The sequence below is a fragment of the Solea solea genome, chromosome 5, assembly GCF_958295425.1.
Source record: "Solea solea chromosome 5, fSolSol10.1, whole genome shotgun sequence".
In the NCBI taxonomy this organism is placed as follows: Eukaryota; Metazoa; Chordata; class Actinopteri; order Pleuronectiformes; family Soleidae; genus Solea; species Solea solea.
In genome coordinates, this window is record NC_081138.1 from 13,043,007 (window position 1) to 13,057,817 (window position 14,811).

The following is a 14,811-nucleotide window of genomic DNA, read 5'->3' on the forward strand; positions in this document are numbered from 1 at the left end:
GACAGGATCATTTACTGTAGACAAATTTAACAGATAATCTGCCTCTTTACCTCACACACCATACACTAAGTTTAATTCCAAGTGAATAAAGAGACCTAGTGCTGCAACACAAAAAAACTTATCTGACTTTCGTGTAAATTACTTGCTGTTTTTATATTCTAAAAAAGAAATGCTGATGTAAAAGGAAATTTTTATTTGACTCTATTTGTGCAAGTGGAAGGGGCCCCCGCCTCTACATGTACAGTTTGTTTATAGAAGAGCCTTGTTTGCACTCTGTTCACCCAACCATTAATGAAATATGTCTTTCATAAGGAGTATAATGATCCTCTATGACCCCATAAAGTTCAAAGCAGCCACTGCCCTAGCTGGCTTAACACACAAGTATGTATGTAACCAACACGGAGGCAGACAAATAAGAGTCAGGTCTGCACAGGGATGTTCAGACAGCAACATGATGACATCAACATTAAAACCTACAAACACTAGCAGTCAGTGGGTAGTTTGCTCTGCTGTCTCTCTTCTGAGGAAGGACATGGCCACCTCTTAAAATATGCTGAGATCATATGGAAAACATGTAAGAACACTAATGTTTTAGATTATAACACTAATAATAATGTGGATAATCTAAAATGTAAATAAATCTCCACATGAGCAATCTATGGTGATATGACAAAATAGGCTCGATTTTCCAGATAGAGAGACATTATACTACTGAGTTGATGAACACAAGTGTTACAGAAATAGTAATAAAAATTGTATTATTATTATTATTGTTGTTGTTATTTTTATTATTATTATTATTATTATTATTATTATTAATAATAATAATAATAATAATAATAATAATAATATTGTTATTATTATTATTATTGTTGTTGTTGTTGTTGTTGATGATAATAAATTATTTTGAAATAAAATAACTGCAGAAATGCTTATTTTTTCTTTACTATAGAATTAGTCATTATTTAATAAAATGCCTTACCATTTCTGTATGGTCTTTCCATTCACACATTGCTAATGAATGTGCATATTATCATTTTAATTAAACAAACTGTTGTTTACCATTTGTCTCCATGAGCCCTCACAGGTGAACTACCTGCTAGTCTCAGTACTAACACTAGAGGTCGCCAAAGGTACCCCACATTTTTTGTCAGCGAGTGACTTACGCTGTGCTTATTGGCTCGTGTGTTGTAGGGTTACGCCTTCTTTCATGCGTTCTCTTCTGTCATTGGTCATTTTTGACGTTGCTCATCACTACGTCAAACTGTTGAAAAAAAGTGTCGTTCTGGGGCCAACTGTCAACAGCCTAAGGAAGGGAGCTCATGGCAGCGAAACAAACCTTAACTCGACACTGTGAGTTCATGATCCAATGTCTCTCGCTGATAATAGAAATGTCATCCACACTTCTCTTGTCTTAAGCGTTAACATGAATTATAGCACTGGAGTTAAGTATTTGTCTTACATGTAGGCCCATGTCGTCGTTACGAACACCAGGATACTAGTTAGCTTAATGCTAACAGTGGCCAAATTTTGCTGAATGTAATTACTCTGCTAAAATTGACGGATGCTACCGGGAATAGTTTTGCAAACTGTACGAGGATAATAGCGGAGCACGGTGGAGAGTAACATTAAAATTGTCTACTCAAGTGTCATACCGCTGTGGCTAACGTGTGTGTACGTATTTGCATAAATACAGTAAGTAGTGTGTGCGTGCGTGCGTGCGTGCGATAGCAGGGTTCAAAAGTCTGAAAGCATTTTAGGGAAAGTTGACTCAGTCTTTTAAAGTAAAGAGATAAATCATGTATTGTCATTTGTTTTTGCTGATCACCATCTGCCTTTAGGGTTAGGGTTAAGCAGCACCAGTTTTATGCACTGTTTTCCATTGAAAATATGTTCCAAAATGTTGTCATATTGCTGGGTAATAGGTTTATTTCTGTGTCTTTTCTCTTTGTTTGGGCCACATCACCTGTTGAGTGATACAAAAAGTGAATGTTAGTTGCAGTCTTTAGTAATTATTGTATAATAATAATAATTCACTTTATTTATGTAGCACTTTCGGTGATGATGGGGAGATTCTCTCTTTTAGCGAGTAGTAAAAATTGAGTATAGCAAAATATTGGCTAAGGTGGAGATGAATTGCATCATTATACTGCTGATTTCAATGGTAAATCATTCATAAATGTCAACAATAATTATTTACCCTTCTTATACATTTATTTAAGTAATGGAGAGAATAACTTTATTGAAACTGGTGACTACTTATTAGTGTCATGGCATGCCAGTATTTGCAGCTCTGATGGTGCTGAGGGATGAAAAATCAAGGGCCTGTCCTTACCTGTTTGTTGAAATCTTATGTTGCCTATTCAGGGTTGAGGATATGGACTGTAATATAATATTTACATGGGTCCATGGAAACCCAGGAGTTGTAGGAAATGAAATGTCTGATAAACCTGCTAAAGAAGCATTGGCCAGGGAGATATTAGTTCTAAGGGTTTGTATATGAAAGGATGAATTTGTGAGTGTCTGAAGAAAATGCAGTGAAACAGTGGCAAGAGGAGTGGCAGATGAAACAGAGACAAATTCAGTTATAAAAGTGGCTTTCAATGAAGTTAAAATGAAGAGACGAGGTTATCCTAACTAGACTTAGATTCTGGCATTGTGGATTAGCCAGCTATCTGAACATTATAGGATAACACCGAGATAGTCTGTGCCAGTGTGGACATGCTTTATTTTTTAATGTCACAAGAGAACGGCAACAGTTGTTTATTTAACTGACTGACCTGGGGCTTTCATGTGTTTCCTTAAAATCGGTTTTCAATATTGAGGAATTGCTGTCAAAGCAGCACCATTTTAAAAACAATATTTAAGAAGAAAAACCTTTGATGGAACTGTGATGGAGAGTTGTGTTGAAGGACTTACCTTGTAAAGGATTATAAAAATAAGGACTTTGATGTGCGATGTGAGCTTTGAACTGGTTGAGGAACTTTGAACTTTTGAACTGTGTTGGACAGCATTACACCTGTTGGTGTATGGCCTGCTAGAAATTAGTAGAAAAAGAAGACGTTGAACTGTGAAAGAGAACTGCAATCAAGAACTTAAAACTGTGTTGAATAACTTTGAACTGAGGACAGAAAACTTTTTCCCTGTTGGGCAGCATTGCACCTCTGCAGGAAATAATTAGAAGACTCGGTCGAAAAATTGAAAACTGTAAGCCTTCAGATAGAACAAAGTAGAGTGTGCCCATCACACGCTCTCTTTGGTAAATGATAATTCTTCAGTCTGCTAGTCTGATTTAGATGGTGTCTTAACCTAATCTGAATCTACTCAGTTATTGTCAAGTAAACAAAGCTGTCACAGTTATGAACGAGATGAAAAAACCTGTAATTTATTGAAATTACTTCTGCTACCGTTCCTGCTCTGTTAGACCAGGTAGCTGTGAGCGTGCCTCAGCAAGGAGTCCTGAGTCATCTGGTTCAAGGTGTGGACAGGGTGGAGGCCAAAGAAAAAGAAGAGTACAGCTTTGTAAATATCAACATTTATTTATCTATTTATTTTTTTAATAGGTAATTGTAATATCCTGAGATTTTAGACAGAACAAAAAGACAAAATGTGTCGAGGAAATGCAGCCTTTTTTTACAGTTTTATTTGAGTTCTGTCAGCAGGAGATCCCTAACGCTTTGGACACTTTGTTTACTGTTTCACTTGGCCTCGTCTGCCTTGGCTGCTGCTGTGAATAACAATATTTTTCTTCTGTAACTAGTCAGACTTGAGTGACTGTGCCTGATGGCAAAGTGGTTTGTTGTTCAGATGTGTGTCTCATAGCGTGCAGAGGGGTAATGAGTAGTTGAGGACATGACCACTGCCTGTCCTGTCTCCATGACTGGCTAATGTTTAGTGGTGATAGAAATGCAGAATGGAGCTAATGCCTCTGCTCTTTTGTAGCACCAGACTGCAGAGTCAGGGTAAATACAGTATGTCACAGTCGAGTAAGTGTTGGAGGTAATTATTGGACCAGTACATAGCCATTTCTGCTTATGTATATATATATATATATATATATATATATATATATATATATATGTATTGGTAGGTTTATTTCTAGATACATGCTTTTGCTGTTGGAACTGGTGCCATTTCTTCTATGCTGAAAATACTCATTCAAAACATGATAAAAAGAATTCTTGAATAATGTTAAATGTTTTGTTTCTTTTGTAGGGCTATCAGTTTTCCATTAAACTGGAGGAAAGTACTGTCTTCAGACAATTGGATCTTAGGTCTCTCAGCTGCTGAAGAAGGCCTGTAAGAAACCTAAGCCATTTATGTGAGTTGTGAAACTGCTGAATGAAGAGTGAGAGATTTGATTAACAACATAATAGGAGACAGTTGGCCATTCTACCCGTCTGCCTTGCATACCCTCATCTCCCAGCTCTGCTATCCAACTTAGGCAGAGTGGAACTGTCCATTTTCCCAGACCTTGTGCCCTCCCATTGGTGACCCGCTCTGGCAGCGCGTTGGTGGACGTCGATGGCGTGGTGGGATGCTGAAGGCTGCTGCGGGGGACTGTAATGTCAGAGCCCAACAGCTCGGGTGAGAGCCGGTGTGGCACTCCCAGATTCTTCTTGGGCTGCGAAGATGATGAGAGTGAGGTCTTGGAGGACAGCATGAGGACAGACATGGATCTGTATGAGGACGACGAAGACACAGACTCGGTGGGAGACTTTTGTCACACTACATACCCTCTAATTCATTATTGTCTGTCTGTTCTCCCTGCAATCACAGCCAGCAGGAATGCCACATACCACTAATTTCTTTCAGAAAAGATTAACAGATACAACATCAATAGCTACCAGAGGTTGAGTTCTTAAATATTAAGAACAAAGCAGTTGTTTTCATAAAATGTTGCTCTCTTTCCTCTCCTCAGCCCCCAGAGCAACAGATTATGGTGGGCATCTGCTGCATGATGAAGAAGTCTAAGTCCAAGCCAATGACCCAGATCCTGGAGAGGCTGTGCAAATTTGAGTACATTACTGTGGTCATCTTCCCAGAGGACGTCATCCTCAACGAGCCCGTGGACAAATGGCCTCTGTGTGACTGCCTCATTTCATTTCACTCGAAGGGTACAATGCACACAAACACATGCTGTACACTGACAGTGCTTTCAGTGCTTTTCATTTTGTTTAATGAACAGCAAGAATAGTTTTTTCCTTCAAAGATTTACCTGTATTTTCAAAATTGTTGTTTACTTGTTGTGTAACCCCAGTTCTCTGAGTAGCATGAATGAGTGTCTCACATTGCGAATGATGTTCAGAAGGGACAAATGTCCTAGGATAAGCCTTATTAAAGCATAACCACTCTAAGCACCTTGTGGGCTAGAGAAGGGGCTGTAACATCCAGCCTGTAAAGTCTGGTGAAGGTGTGTAGGGAACTCACCACAGCACAAATCTCCTGGATGGAGATTCTTTTTAAAAAGAGCCCATGGCGAGACCCCAGGTAGAATGTGCACACCTCTCTGGTGGCTGCAGACCCATAGATCTATAGGCCAAAGTGATAACATCAACAATCTAATGAGAGAGACTTTGCTGGCCTAGGTGATTCTTTGCCCAGGACACAAGCTGTTCACTCTTCCTTTGCATAATGGCCTTACCGGACACAACATATGCAAACTACGAGGAACAACACTTGAGGCATAAAATCAAGGTTAAGTTTTAAATAAATGCATTCCACACAAAGACTTTGTACAGGTTGGTACTCTGAAAGGGCAATTATCTCACCCACTTTGTTGAGGTGAAGCAAGAGACAGCAACAAGGCTGACTTAAAAGCTAACATTTTTAAGTCTGTTCTATTGATTCAAAAGGTGAGACTGAAAGGGTGTTTTAACACAGTGGGTCCCAGAATGAGACCAGTGACTTATGAACGAAGATTTTGGTGTGTACCATTTATAAAACGACAGACCAAGGGATGCAGTCCCACAGTCCCCCTTCCAAAGTTAATATGGCTGGCCGAGACAGGTACTCTTTTTTTTTTTTTTGCCCCGCTGAAAGGGCTTTCCATCAAGATCAATAATCTGCCATTTTCTCTGATAAAGAGACCTTGCAGGGAAGGATTCCACCGTACACGACACTAATGCTCCAGCCAATACTGGCTGGCAGAATTCAATAGGAGTTTCTGATGAGGTCACACCAGAGGCATACACATTTGTGAAGCACGAAACAACTGCTTTGAAAGAAAACCATTTTACCTCAGCATTTCAACACTGAATCAAAAAATAAGGCTTAGCTTATTTTGTTGAATTATTTCAATCCATGTAAACCAGGCTTCCCATTGGACAAAGCCGTGAGCTACGCCAAACTTAGAAACCCTCTGCTCATCAATGACCTGAACATGCAGTACTACATACAGGACAGGTAAGTGTACATGCCTTTACTTCATATTCTTGTATTCAAAAAAAGTATCCATGCAAACTAAAGTAAGGCTAGAGAAAGTATAATTGTCTATTTATTTTGTATGTTTTAACAGGAGAGAGGTATATCGCATCCTGCAGGAGGAAGGGATTGATTTGCCGCGCTATACTGTGCTGAATCGTGACCCAGATAAACCTGATGGTCAGTGTGCTCTTGATGAGTTTTTTTTTTTTTTCATTGATGCATTTTAGCACTTTAAATGCTATACTTAACGGGAAGTTTTGAAAATACAGTTACTCTTCTTATTTACCTCAGCCAAGGAGTCTTTGTTTTAGGATTACACATGAACTGATTTTCTTAAAATTCCATGTGAGGGTAGGGCAATATGGAATTAGATTTGTGTAAATAACACTTATCACAAATTCTTAAGAAATTATGCAGAGATCATTATACTGTTCAGGTGCTCGAACAACACTACATTATGGTGCAACGTAAACATCTGACTGAAACTGTTATCCCCATGATGTATACATGTGTGAAAGACGACATTCAGCAGAGAGGGTCGCTATAACCTGTGACACCTGGACATCACTGTCAACGCAGTCGTACCTGTTGTTTATGGTGAAGAGAAAAAATTACTGTAATGTAAGTACTGTAACGTTCTGCTTGAAATGATGAATTCGGAGTTAGTCAGCAACAGCGACTTTATTGCAGAAACTTCACGGTTACTGTCGGCCAAAACCCCGCCAAAATAATACAGCCATAAACATTAGGTCTGCACCGAACTTTTGCTCTCATCACAGTCACAGCAACACACACACACACACCAGCATCTTGCTCATCCAACCACATACCTGTCTTAACCCCACACACATTCACTGCATCACACAGTCAACACTGTGAACATTACAATACAGGTACACTTTATAAACAGACATTACTGCAGGTCGCTACAGTACATTTGTATTTTGTAACACAGTTGAGCCATTTTCATTATTTAAGAGCAGATTGAATCGACACGAATCATGTTTAATCGATTCAGAACCTTATGAATTGAAATCGGATCGATTTAGGAAATTGCCCACGATACCCAGCCCTAATAATCAGGGAGTATACATTGTATACATACAGTGTCAGAGTCTTATGATTGGGTCAAATTTAGAGGGGACCGGGAACATAGAGGTATATGCTCTTGCAGCACTTTCAATTTCCCTCTGCTGAGTAGTTTTTATATTTTGCCCATGTTTGTGTATATCTGTCCTTCTGATAAATGATTTGCAGAGTGCGGTTTCAGTCTTCAGAACATTAAAACGACTATGAAATGCCGTCTCTCTGACACAAAGACACAGAACCTCTCTCACCTCAGTCTCTCTCTCTTGATGCGTTTGATTACGCTGAAGCGAGGACCAAGTTTAAGGAGGAAGGTTTGAATTAATTTAGGACAGGCTACAATAGGTCAGCTGAGTTCAGTTTAATTTCTTGTAAATAGTTTGCTCACATTTTAATTGTGATTGTCTAATTCACTATCTTTGCATCGTTCATATTTGCAGAGACGCAGAGGTATTTCAGTGGCCTCCCTCCACTATCATGCTGGAAAAATGAAAGCATTTAATACAATTCTGTGTCTGAAAAGCCCTGCAAATATTATTGTGGTTGGTTTGTTTTTAAATGCTAATTAAATGCTATTAGACTATGTCTCATTATAAATTAAAAACAATTATGATGGATAAAAATAGACGATGATGCAATTTTTACAACCCTGTCCATCAAAATGATGGACAGCTATAAAGTTCAGCACAAGTCTGCACGAGTATACAGGGAAACTGTTTATATTTGGAATAATATAGTTATATAAAGTTTTTTTGTACATAGTACACACCCAGTACTATAGAGAGCGTGTATTGAATTGACAGTGTGAAAAGCTTAGCGGCATTGGTGGAGGTTTGCTGAGTCCCTTCTCTAGTTCAAGACTGCATTGTTTTTATTTCAGCTTGTGGGTAAATATAGAATCAAATGTGAAACAGTCATCAGTGCTGTGATATGAAGTTACACAGAGATAGTCCCTGGTGTCATGAGCCATTAGATGTTTTGAATCACTGCTGTCCTTGAGTAATAGTGCAGGGCTGCAGTCCTCAGAGTGAGAGAGCTCAAGAATAAACACTGATGGGTCCGACGTCATCTGTGTATATCATTGTTTGTAACAAAAAGTTTCCTAGCAAACAGAAACATGTGCTCTGTGTGTTTCTCAGAGTGTAACCTGGTGGAAGGCGAGGACCATGTGGAGGTGAATGGAGAGATATTCCAGAAGCCTTTTGTTGAGAAGCCTGTCTGTGCCGAGGACCACAATGTCTACATCTACTATCCCACTTCTGCTGGTGGAGGCAGTCAGCGTCTTTTCAGAAAGGTTTTTTTTTTTTTTTCTTCTGCAAGTCCTGTTCTCAACCCAAATTCAGTTCAAAGTTCCAGGGCCAGTTATGATGAAAGTGGCAACTAATTACAAAACTCAAAACTCGTTTTGAACTGCAAAGTAGTTTTTATTTCTAAGCCATTCAACTTTTCCCACACCAGTGATCTCATGACCATTACACTAATCCCCCATTTTAAATCTTATTAATCAGGATGAGAAGGATAAGACCTTCAAGCTTGATTATTCAGGTGCCGTCCACGTTTATGAAAAACGCTACTTTAAACCATCTACCAAAAATATATTTTGAAATCTATAATTTTTTTCAAAAGATGTGTAAAATTGTTGTCACAACTGTGAGCAGCAACCACATCTGTCATTTACTGTTTTCAAACTTGGAGCTGCAAAACTATATTTAGACAGTCATTTGTTTCTACTCATTGTTATTTGTGCAGATTGGGAGTCGAAGCAGTGTGTACTCGCCAGAGAGCAGTGTGAGGAAGACGGGCTCATACATATATGAGGAGTTCATGCCAACAGATGGCACAGATGTTAAGGTATAGTATTGATTAATATCAAAGCAGTAAGTAACTCACTTATGTAAAATGTAATATGGAACTTGTAAAGGGAATGTAATTTATTTTGTCTGAAATGTAAAGGTTCCATTTCATTTTCCCATTGACTGTACACTCACTATTTGGGTTCTGCTAGAGCTTCTAGGCTACCTGAAATTCCAACAAAATGATCAATATATGCACCTGGTTCTTGGTTAGTCAAACTCACAAACCAATATACATAGATATGATAATATACATTTGACTTAATGGTGCCTTGTAGAGTGTGGAACTGTTTAGAGTGAACCAAAATGCTATTTTATGAAACATAATTTCCTCAATGCACATTTCAAATAAATGTGGGAAATACTTTTTCTGAACTAGCCACTCCCACTTTGCATGGTAATTTTCTTAGGTATGGCCCAATAATTTATCTCCACCCAGGAGCTCTTGGCAGCAATTGTATGTTTGAATATGAGCAGCATAACTCAAAACATTTAAAGGATGGATTTGGATGAAATTGAGGTTATGACCCACAGAAGAAATTACACGGAAGAAATTATTATATTTTTGTGGTAAAGAAGGATTCAGGACATTTTTTCAATCATTTTGTGCGATAAAGGCGTGTGTTGGCTTTGTGGGAAACGGCTAAGTGTTTCTCTAGATCAGTTTTTTCGTCTTTCAGCTTCTCCCCTAGGGGTCACCGCAACGGATCATCTGTTTCCGTCTTACCCTATCCCTCATGTCCTCTCCTGTTGCACCAACATCTGTCTCTGTGGTTTTCCTCTGCATTCTTAAACAAAAAAAATAAAAAATACTGATTAAAATAACTGGTTGTATTATGTTTCTTAGGTGTACACTGTGGGACCGGACTATGCTCATGCTGAAGCCCGTAAGTCCCCAGCTCTGGATGGGAAGGTGGAGAGAGACAGCGAGGGCAAGGAGGTTCGCTACCCTGTCATGCTCTCTGCCATGGAAAAACTGGTGGCCCGTAAGGTTTGCCTTGCATTTAAGGTGAGTAAAGGCATGCTGATGATGTAGTGTGGTTAGTCTCTGTTTGTCGTTCTTTAATTGTTAACTGATGCAGTTGCATCTCCACATCACTGAATGAAATGTGTTCTCCTCTGCAGCAAACTGTTTGTGGCTTTGACCTTCTCAGAGCCAATGGTCACTCCTATGTTTGTGATGTCAATGGATTCAGTTTTGTGAAGAACTCAATGAAGTACTATGACGACTGTGCCAAAATCCTCGGGTACCATCTCTATTTTTTTCATTCCCCATCCTTGTCTTGTTTTCTCTTTAGCTTGAGCTGGCTTTAGTTCATTTCTAATCCATTCATTTATTATATCTTTACTCCTCTTTAGGAACATTGTGATGCGTGAGCTGGCTCCTCAGTTTCAAATTCCTTGGTCCATCCCTACTGAGGCAGAGGACATCCCCATTGTTCCCACTACTTCAGGGACCATGTGAGATGCAGTAGAACTATAAACATTTCCAGTGGTGGTGTGACCAGTATATTTCACATTAATTAGGTTGAACCTATAAATATCAATGTTTTTTTTAAATTACAGACACTTAAATTGTATATCAATTTAATAGAAAAATGTGTGTTATGAATTGGATTTTATGTGATGAATGTCTGTACTATAGACCTTCGTGCAGAGTTCTGCTAAATTGTTTTATTTTCACAATTTTCACTTTAGAAAATACTATTCTTTTAAATATGTTTGTAGTTACAATTTTCTTTTGTCCTCTTCAGGATGGAGCTGCGCTGTGTCATTGCTGTCATCCGACATGGAGACAGAACGCCTAAGCAGAAGATGAAGATGGAAGTCCGCAACCCCATGTATGTAAAATTTGTTGTTTCTGCTTTAATTGCAGTGACAGATTGTTTTCTTTTGATTTTTTATAAAGCCATGTTTTTGATTCGTCCAGGTTCTTTGAGCTGTTTGAAAAATATGGAGGATACAAAACAGGGAAAATAAAGTTGAAGAAACCAAAACAACTTCAGGTAAAAAAACCAGTCACACACAGTAATATATAAGTCACATATATTCCAGTCCCAGAATTTAAACATTTTATACCATCAACCCAACACTGTTTTAGGGTCAAAATAGATGCAAGTAGATACATTAATGTGCATGTGCCACCGCTGCCATTTTTAATTTGTACATGCTCTGAATTATATTGTATACTTAATAAATTGTATATCACACATTTTTATAAGTAATTTTAATGTTGGTATATTTTTCCCTTTGCACTGTGATGAAAGGTATTTTAGAAATCTTTTTTCACTGCCTATTCACTGCCAATTATCAGTGGCGTGGGATAGTAATGGATGTACTTTTGCGATAGTTCTTATCATCCTTTCTGAAAATATCCACATCCCAGTCTGTACAAAGCCAATCTTTCTTCATGCAAAGATGTTTGCTGTTCTGGCCTCATTAGTGAGCTGTCTTTCTTTTGGCCTTTTGTCACCATAGCAGAGTACTTAATGATTCACCCCCGTCTACATGTCATCTTAAAAGCCTCCTGAGACTGTCTGAACAGAAGTCTGTGTTGCTTTAACTTTGTGTGAACATGTATAACGTCTCTGACAGCTTTTTACTCTGAACATCAGGAGGTGCTGGACATCACACGGCAGTTGTTAGCAGAACTAGGACAGCACAATGACTGTGAGATAGAAGAGAAAAAGTCCAAATTAGAGCAGCTGAAGACTGTTCTGGAAATGTAAGTAATAAGAAAACTGGTTCACTTGTTTAACCATTGTCCCCAAGACAATATAACCTGTAGTGTGTACTGGAGGAAATGTGTGCACAAGTTCAGTTATGTATTTCTGGTAAGGAAACATCCTTATCCTGTTTTGTATTAATCATACTAACATTATAGTAGCCATTATAGACATAATTGTTTAGAGGTAGAATACAACCATGTTTATATATAAATAGTTCTAGCTTTTAATGAGTCTGAATTTGTTTTATTTTCTAATGCTACAAAGGTATGGCCATTTCTCTGGGATCAACAGAAAAGTGCAACTAACCTACCTGCCCTATGGGCAGCCCAAAACCTCAAGTGAGGAAGAAGGTAGGAGCATTTTCTTTTCACCTTCTACTTTTACCAAGATACAAGATGTCCAAAAATTTGAAGTGGGTATGAATTATCTTCCACCAATTTTGTTTTTCAGACTCACGGAAGGAAGGTCCGTCTCTGCTGCTGGTGCTGAAGTGGGGAGGAGAGCTGACTCCGGCTGGCAGAGTGCAGGCTGAAGAGCTGGGAAGGGCTTTCCGCTGCATGTACCCTGGGGGACAAGGTGAAGTGCATCTTTGTGCTATTTCTGCTGAAACAATGTCATGTACACATGTGGCTGTTGACTGCTTCTCAAGATTATATTGCTATTTTAATTAATAATTTTTTTATTACATGTTAAATAGTTGAGGGATAAACCCATCTGGTAATGGTTTCTGTAATTATAGGCTGTGGCCACTTATTAATGAGACTTTAAGGCCCCATTCAGGTCACACACAGGTCTGAATGTGTCCTCAGTTCAGATCACAGAAAGCACATGCAAAGGTGGTTTGAGATCGCATGTGGCCACATTCCTGAACTACATGAATGTGTAGCACAGATTAGAGACCACCCTCTCAGCTGACATCTTCTGACCAGTGTAAGTTTCAGATTTGGTTTTTTGTTTGTTTTTTGTGTGCACTAATTAGCGCTTATATGTTACATAATCATCTCTACAGTCATAAAAACATGTTTGTTCTCAAAACAGGCATGAGGTTAGTGTGTATGTGAATAAATGCACACATTCAGACCGTTAGTGATTGAATGTTTACTTTTTTTTTACCACCCCACTGAGCAGTCATTAATTCCCATGAGAGGATAAAAGAGAGAAATAGAATATGGGTTAAAAGACCGCTGCGTTCCACTCCTCTCTGTATTTATGTGGTTCTGATTCTTTTTATACATCAGTCAATGCTCTTGCACTGTTAACTTGGATAAATTGGTTAATTTGGCAGAGAACTACAATATAAACACATAAAATCATGGTACATGATCTTGTAACACTTGAGGATTGTTGAGACTGAAAAACATTAGGCTTTAGAACAAAGCTTTAATCAATAAAAACCTGGACAAGAAAACCTCATAACTTCAGAAAGTCAAAGCAAATAATCATAGGATATTTAAGAAGGATCAGAGTGGCAGCTGGGTTGCAAGAAGATCAGCAAGCTATAGCACAGAGTGCAAGTACCAATACCAAGTGTTATGAAAGATCAGATCCTCTACACACACTATGATAATATTTATCCTCAGTCATTTTGATAAACGTAATAATTGTAGTTTAGTGTATTTAATCATCAAATAAATTCATTAATTCTGCTATCCATTCATCCCAAGTTGAAGAGTAAATTGGTACCATGCCCTTCCTACCTTTAGGTGAACTTAAAACCAGTACATAGTTTATGCACTAACAATGTGAGTTCTGTGTTTTTGTAGGTGACTATGCTGGTTTTCCAGGATGTGGGTTACTGCGGTTACACAGCACCTACAGACATGACCTGAAGATATATGCATCTGATGAAGGCAGGGTGCAGATGACAGCGGCAGCTTTTGCAAAGGTATGCAGTGTCCAGAGAGCAGGTTGTTCAACCTTCTCATGTGAAAGTTTGATTCTAAAACCTCAACTTTTTTTGTGTTTGTGTCGTTTATGTGAACAGGGTTTGCTGGCTCTGGAGGGTGAGTTGACACCCATCCTGGTGCAGATGGTTAAGAGTGCCAACATGAATGGGCTGCTAGACAGTGACAGCGACTCACTGAGCAGCTGCCAGCACCGTGTCAAGGCCAGGCTCCACGAGATTCTGCAAAAGGACAGGGACTTCATCGAAGAGGACTATGACAGGGTGATTGATTAAATTTGTTCATCACTGAGCCTTCAAAAGTTTCCTGATCTGTGTAGTTACTTGTGAACAGAAGATTACTCAGCACTATTCGGTTGATGATTGTGCAAAAATGCAATGAGCCAAATTGTATCAAACTTGGTGTGGGGATGGTGGCATAGACCAGGAAACAACCTCTTGCCATTTGTGTTTGTTCTGCTGTATAATTTTCTCCTTTTCTTTGTGTGACAGCTGGCCCCGACCTGTAGTGACTCTTTGATGAATTCAATGAAGATGGTCCAGAACCCAGTGGCCACTTGTGACAAGGTCTATGCCCTCATTCAGAGCCTCACGTACCAAATCCGCAAAAGAATGGAGGACCCCAAATCAGCTGGTGCGTTAATTCCTCTGTTGGCTCTAGTGGGATGTTGGTGATAGATCTGCTTGACTGAAAAACTTCATACAGCCTCATCTGTATTTTGTATTGTATAAAGTGTTAATAAACAGTTGTTAGCATCCAACACTCAAAACTAAGACAGTGCACAGGTAATTGTGGTCATTATAATATCATCAA

At 38.8% G+C, this 14,811-nt stretch overlaps 1 protein-coding gene across 16 annotated transcripts in view; it reads left to right on the forward strand.

Annotated features, from left to right (window-relative positions):
- The first annotated feature begins 1,270 nt into the window (after nt 1-1,270).
- ppip5k1a (diphosphoinositol pentakisphosphate kinase 1a) overlaps nt 1,271-14,811 on the forward strand; it is a 29,701-nt gene continuing 16,160 nt past the window's right edge. For 9 of the 16 annotated variants that reach the window (XM_058629229.1, XM_058629234.1, XM_058629235.1 and 6 more), the window contains exons 1-18: nt 1,271-1,353; nt 4,216-4,709; nt 4,922-5,117; nt 6,315-6,405; nt 6,518-6,603; nt 8,652-8,806; nt 9,262-9,363; nt 10,213-10,374; nt 10,491-10,612; nt 10,725-10,826; nt 11,120-11,206; nt 11,296-11,371; nt 11,981-12,090; nt 12,359-12,444; nt 12,545-12,670; nt 13,858-13,979; nt 14,079-14,261; nt 14,490-14,631. In XM_058629229.1, coding sequence (XP_058485212.1) covers nt 4,566-4,709; nt 4,922-5,117; nt 6,315-6,405; nt 6,518-6,603; nt 8,652-8,806; nt 9,262-9,363; nt 10,213-10,374; nt 10,491-10,612; nt 10,725-10,826; nt 11,120-11,206; nt 11,296-11,371; nt 11,981-12,090; nt 12,359-12,444; nt 12,545-12,670; nt 13,858-13,979; nt 14,079-14,261; nt 14,490-14,631 — 2,092 coding nt within the window. In that variant the 5' untranslated portion in view covers nt 1,271-1,353; nt 4,216-4,565. Of the gene's footprint in view, nt 1,354-3,273; nt 3,523-4,215; nt 4,710-4,921; nt 5,118-6,314; nt 6,406-6,517; nt 6,604-8,651; nt 8,807-9,261; nt 9,364-10,212; nt 10,375-10,490; nt 10,613-10,724; nt 10,827-11,119; nt 11,207-11,295; nt 11,372-11,980; nt 12,091-12,358; nt 12,445-12,544; nt 12,671-13,857; nt 13,980-14,078; nt 14,262-14,489; nt 14,632-14,811 lie in introns of those variants that run through there. The other 7 variants (XM_058629223.1, XM_058629224.1, XM_058629222.1 and 4 more) reach the window with 7 other exon arrangements.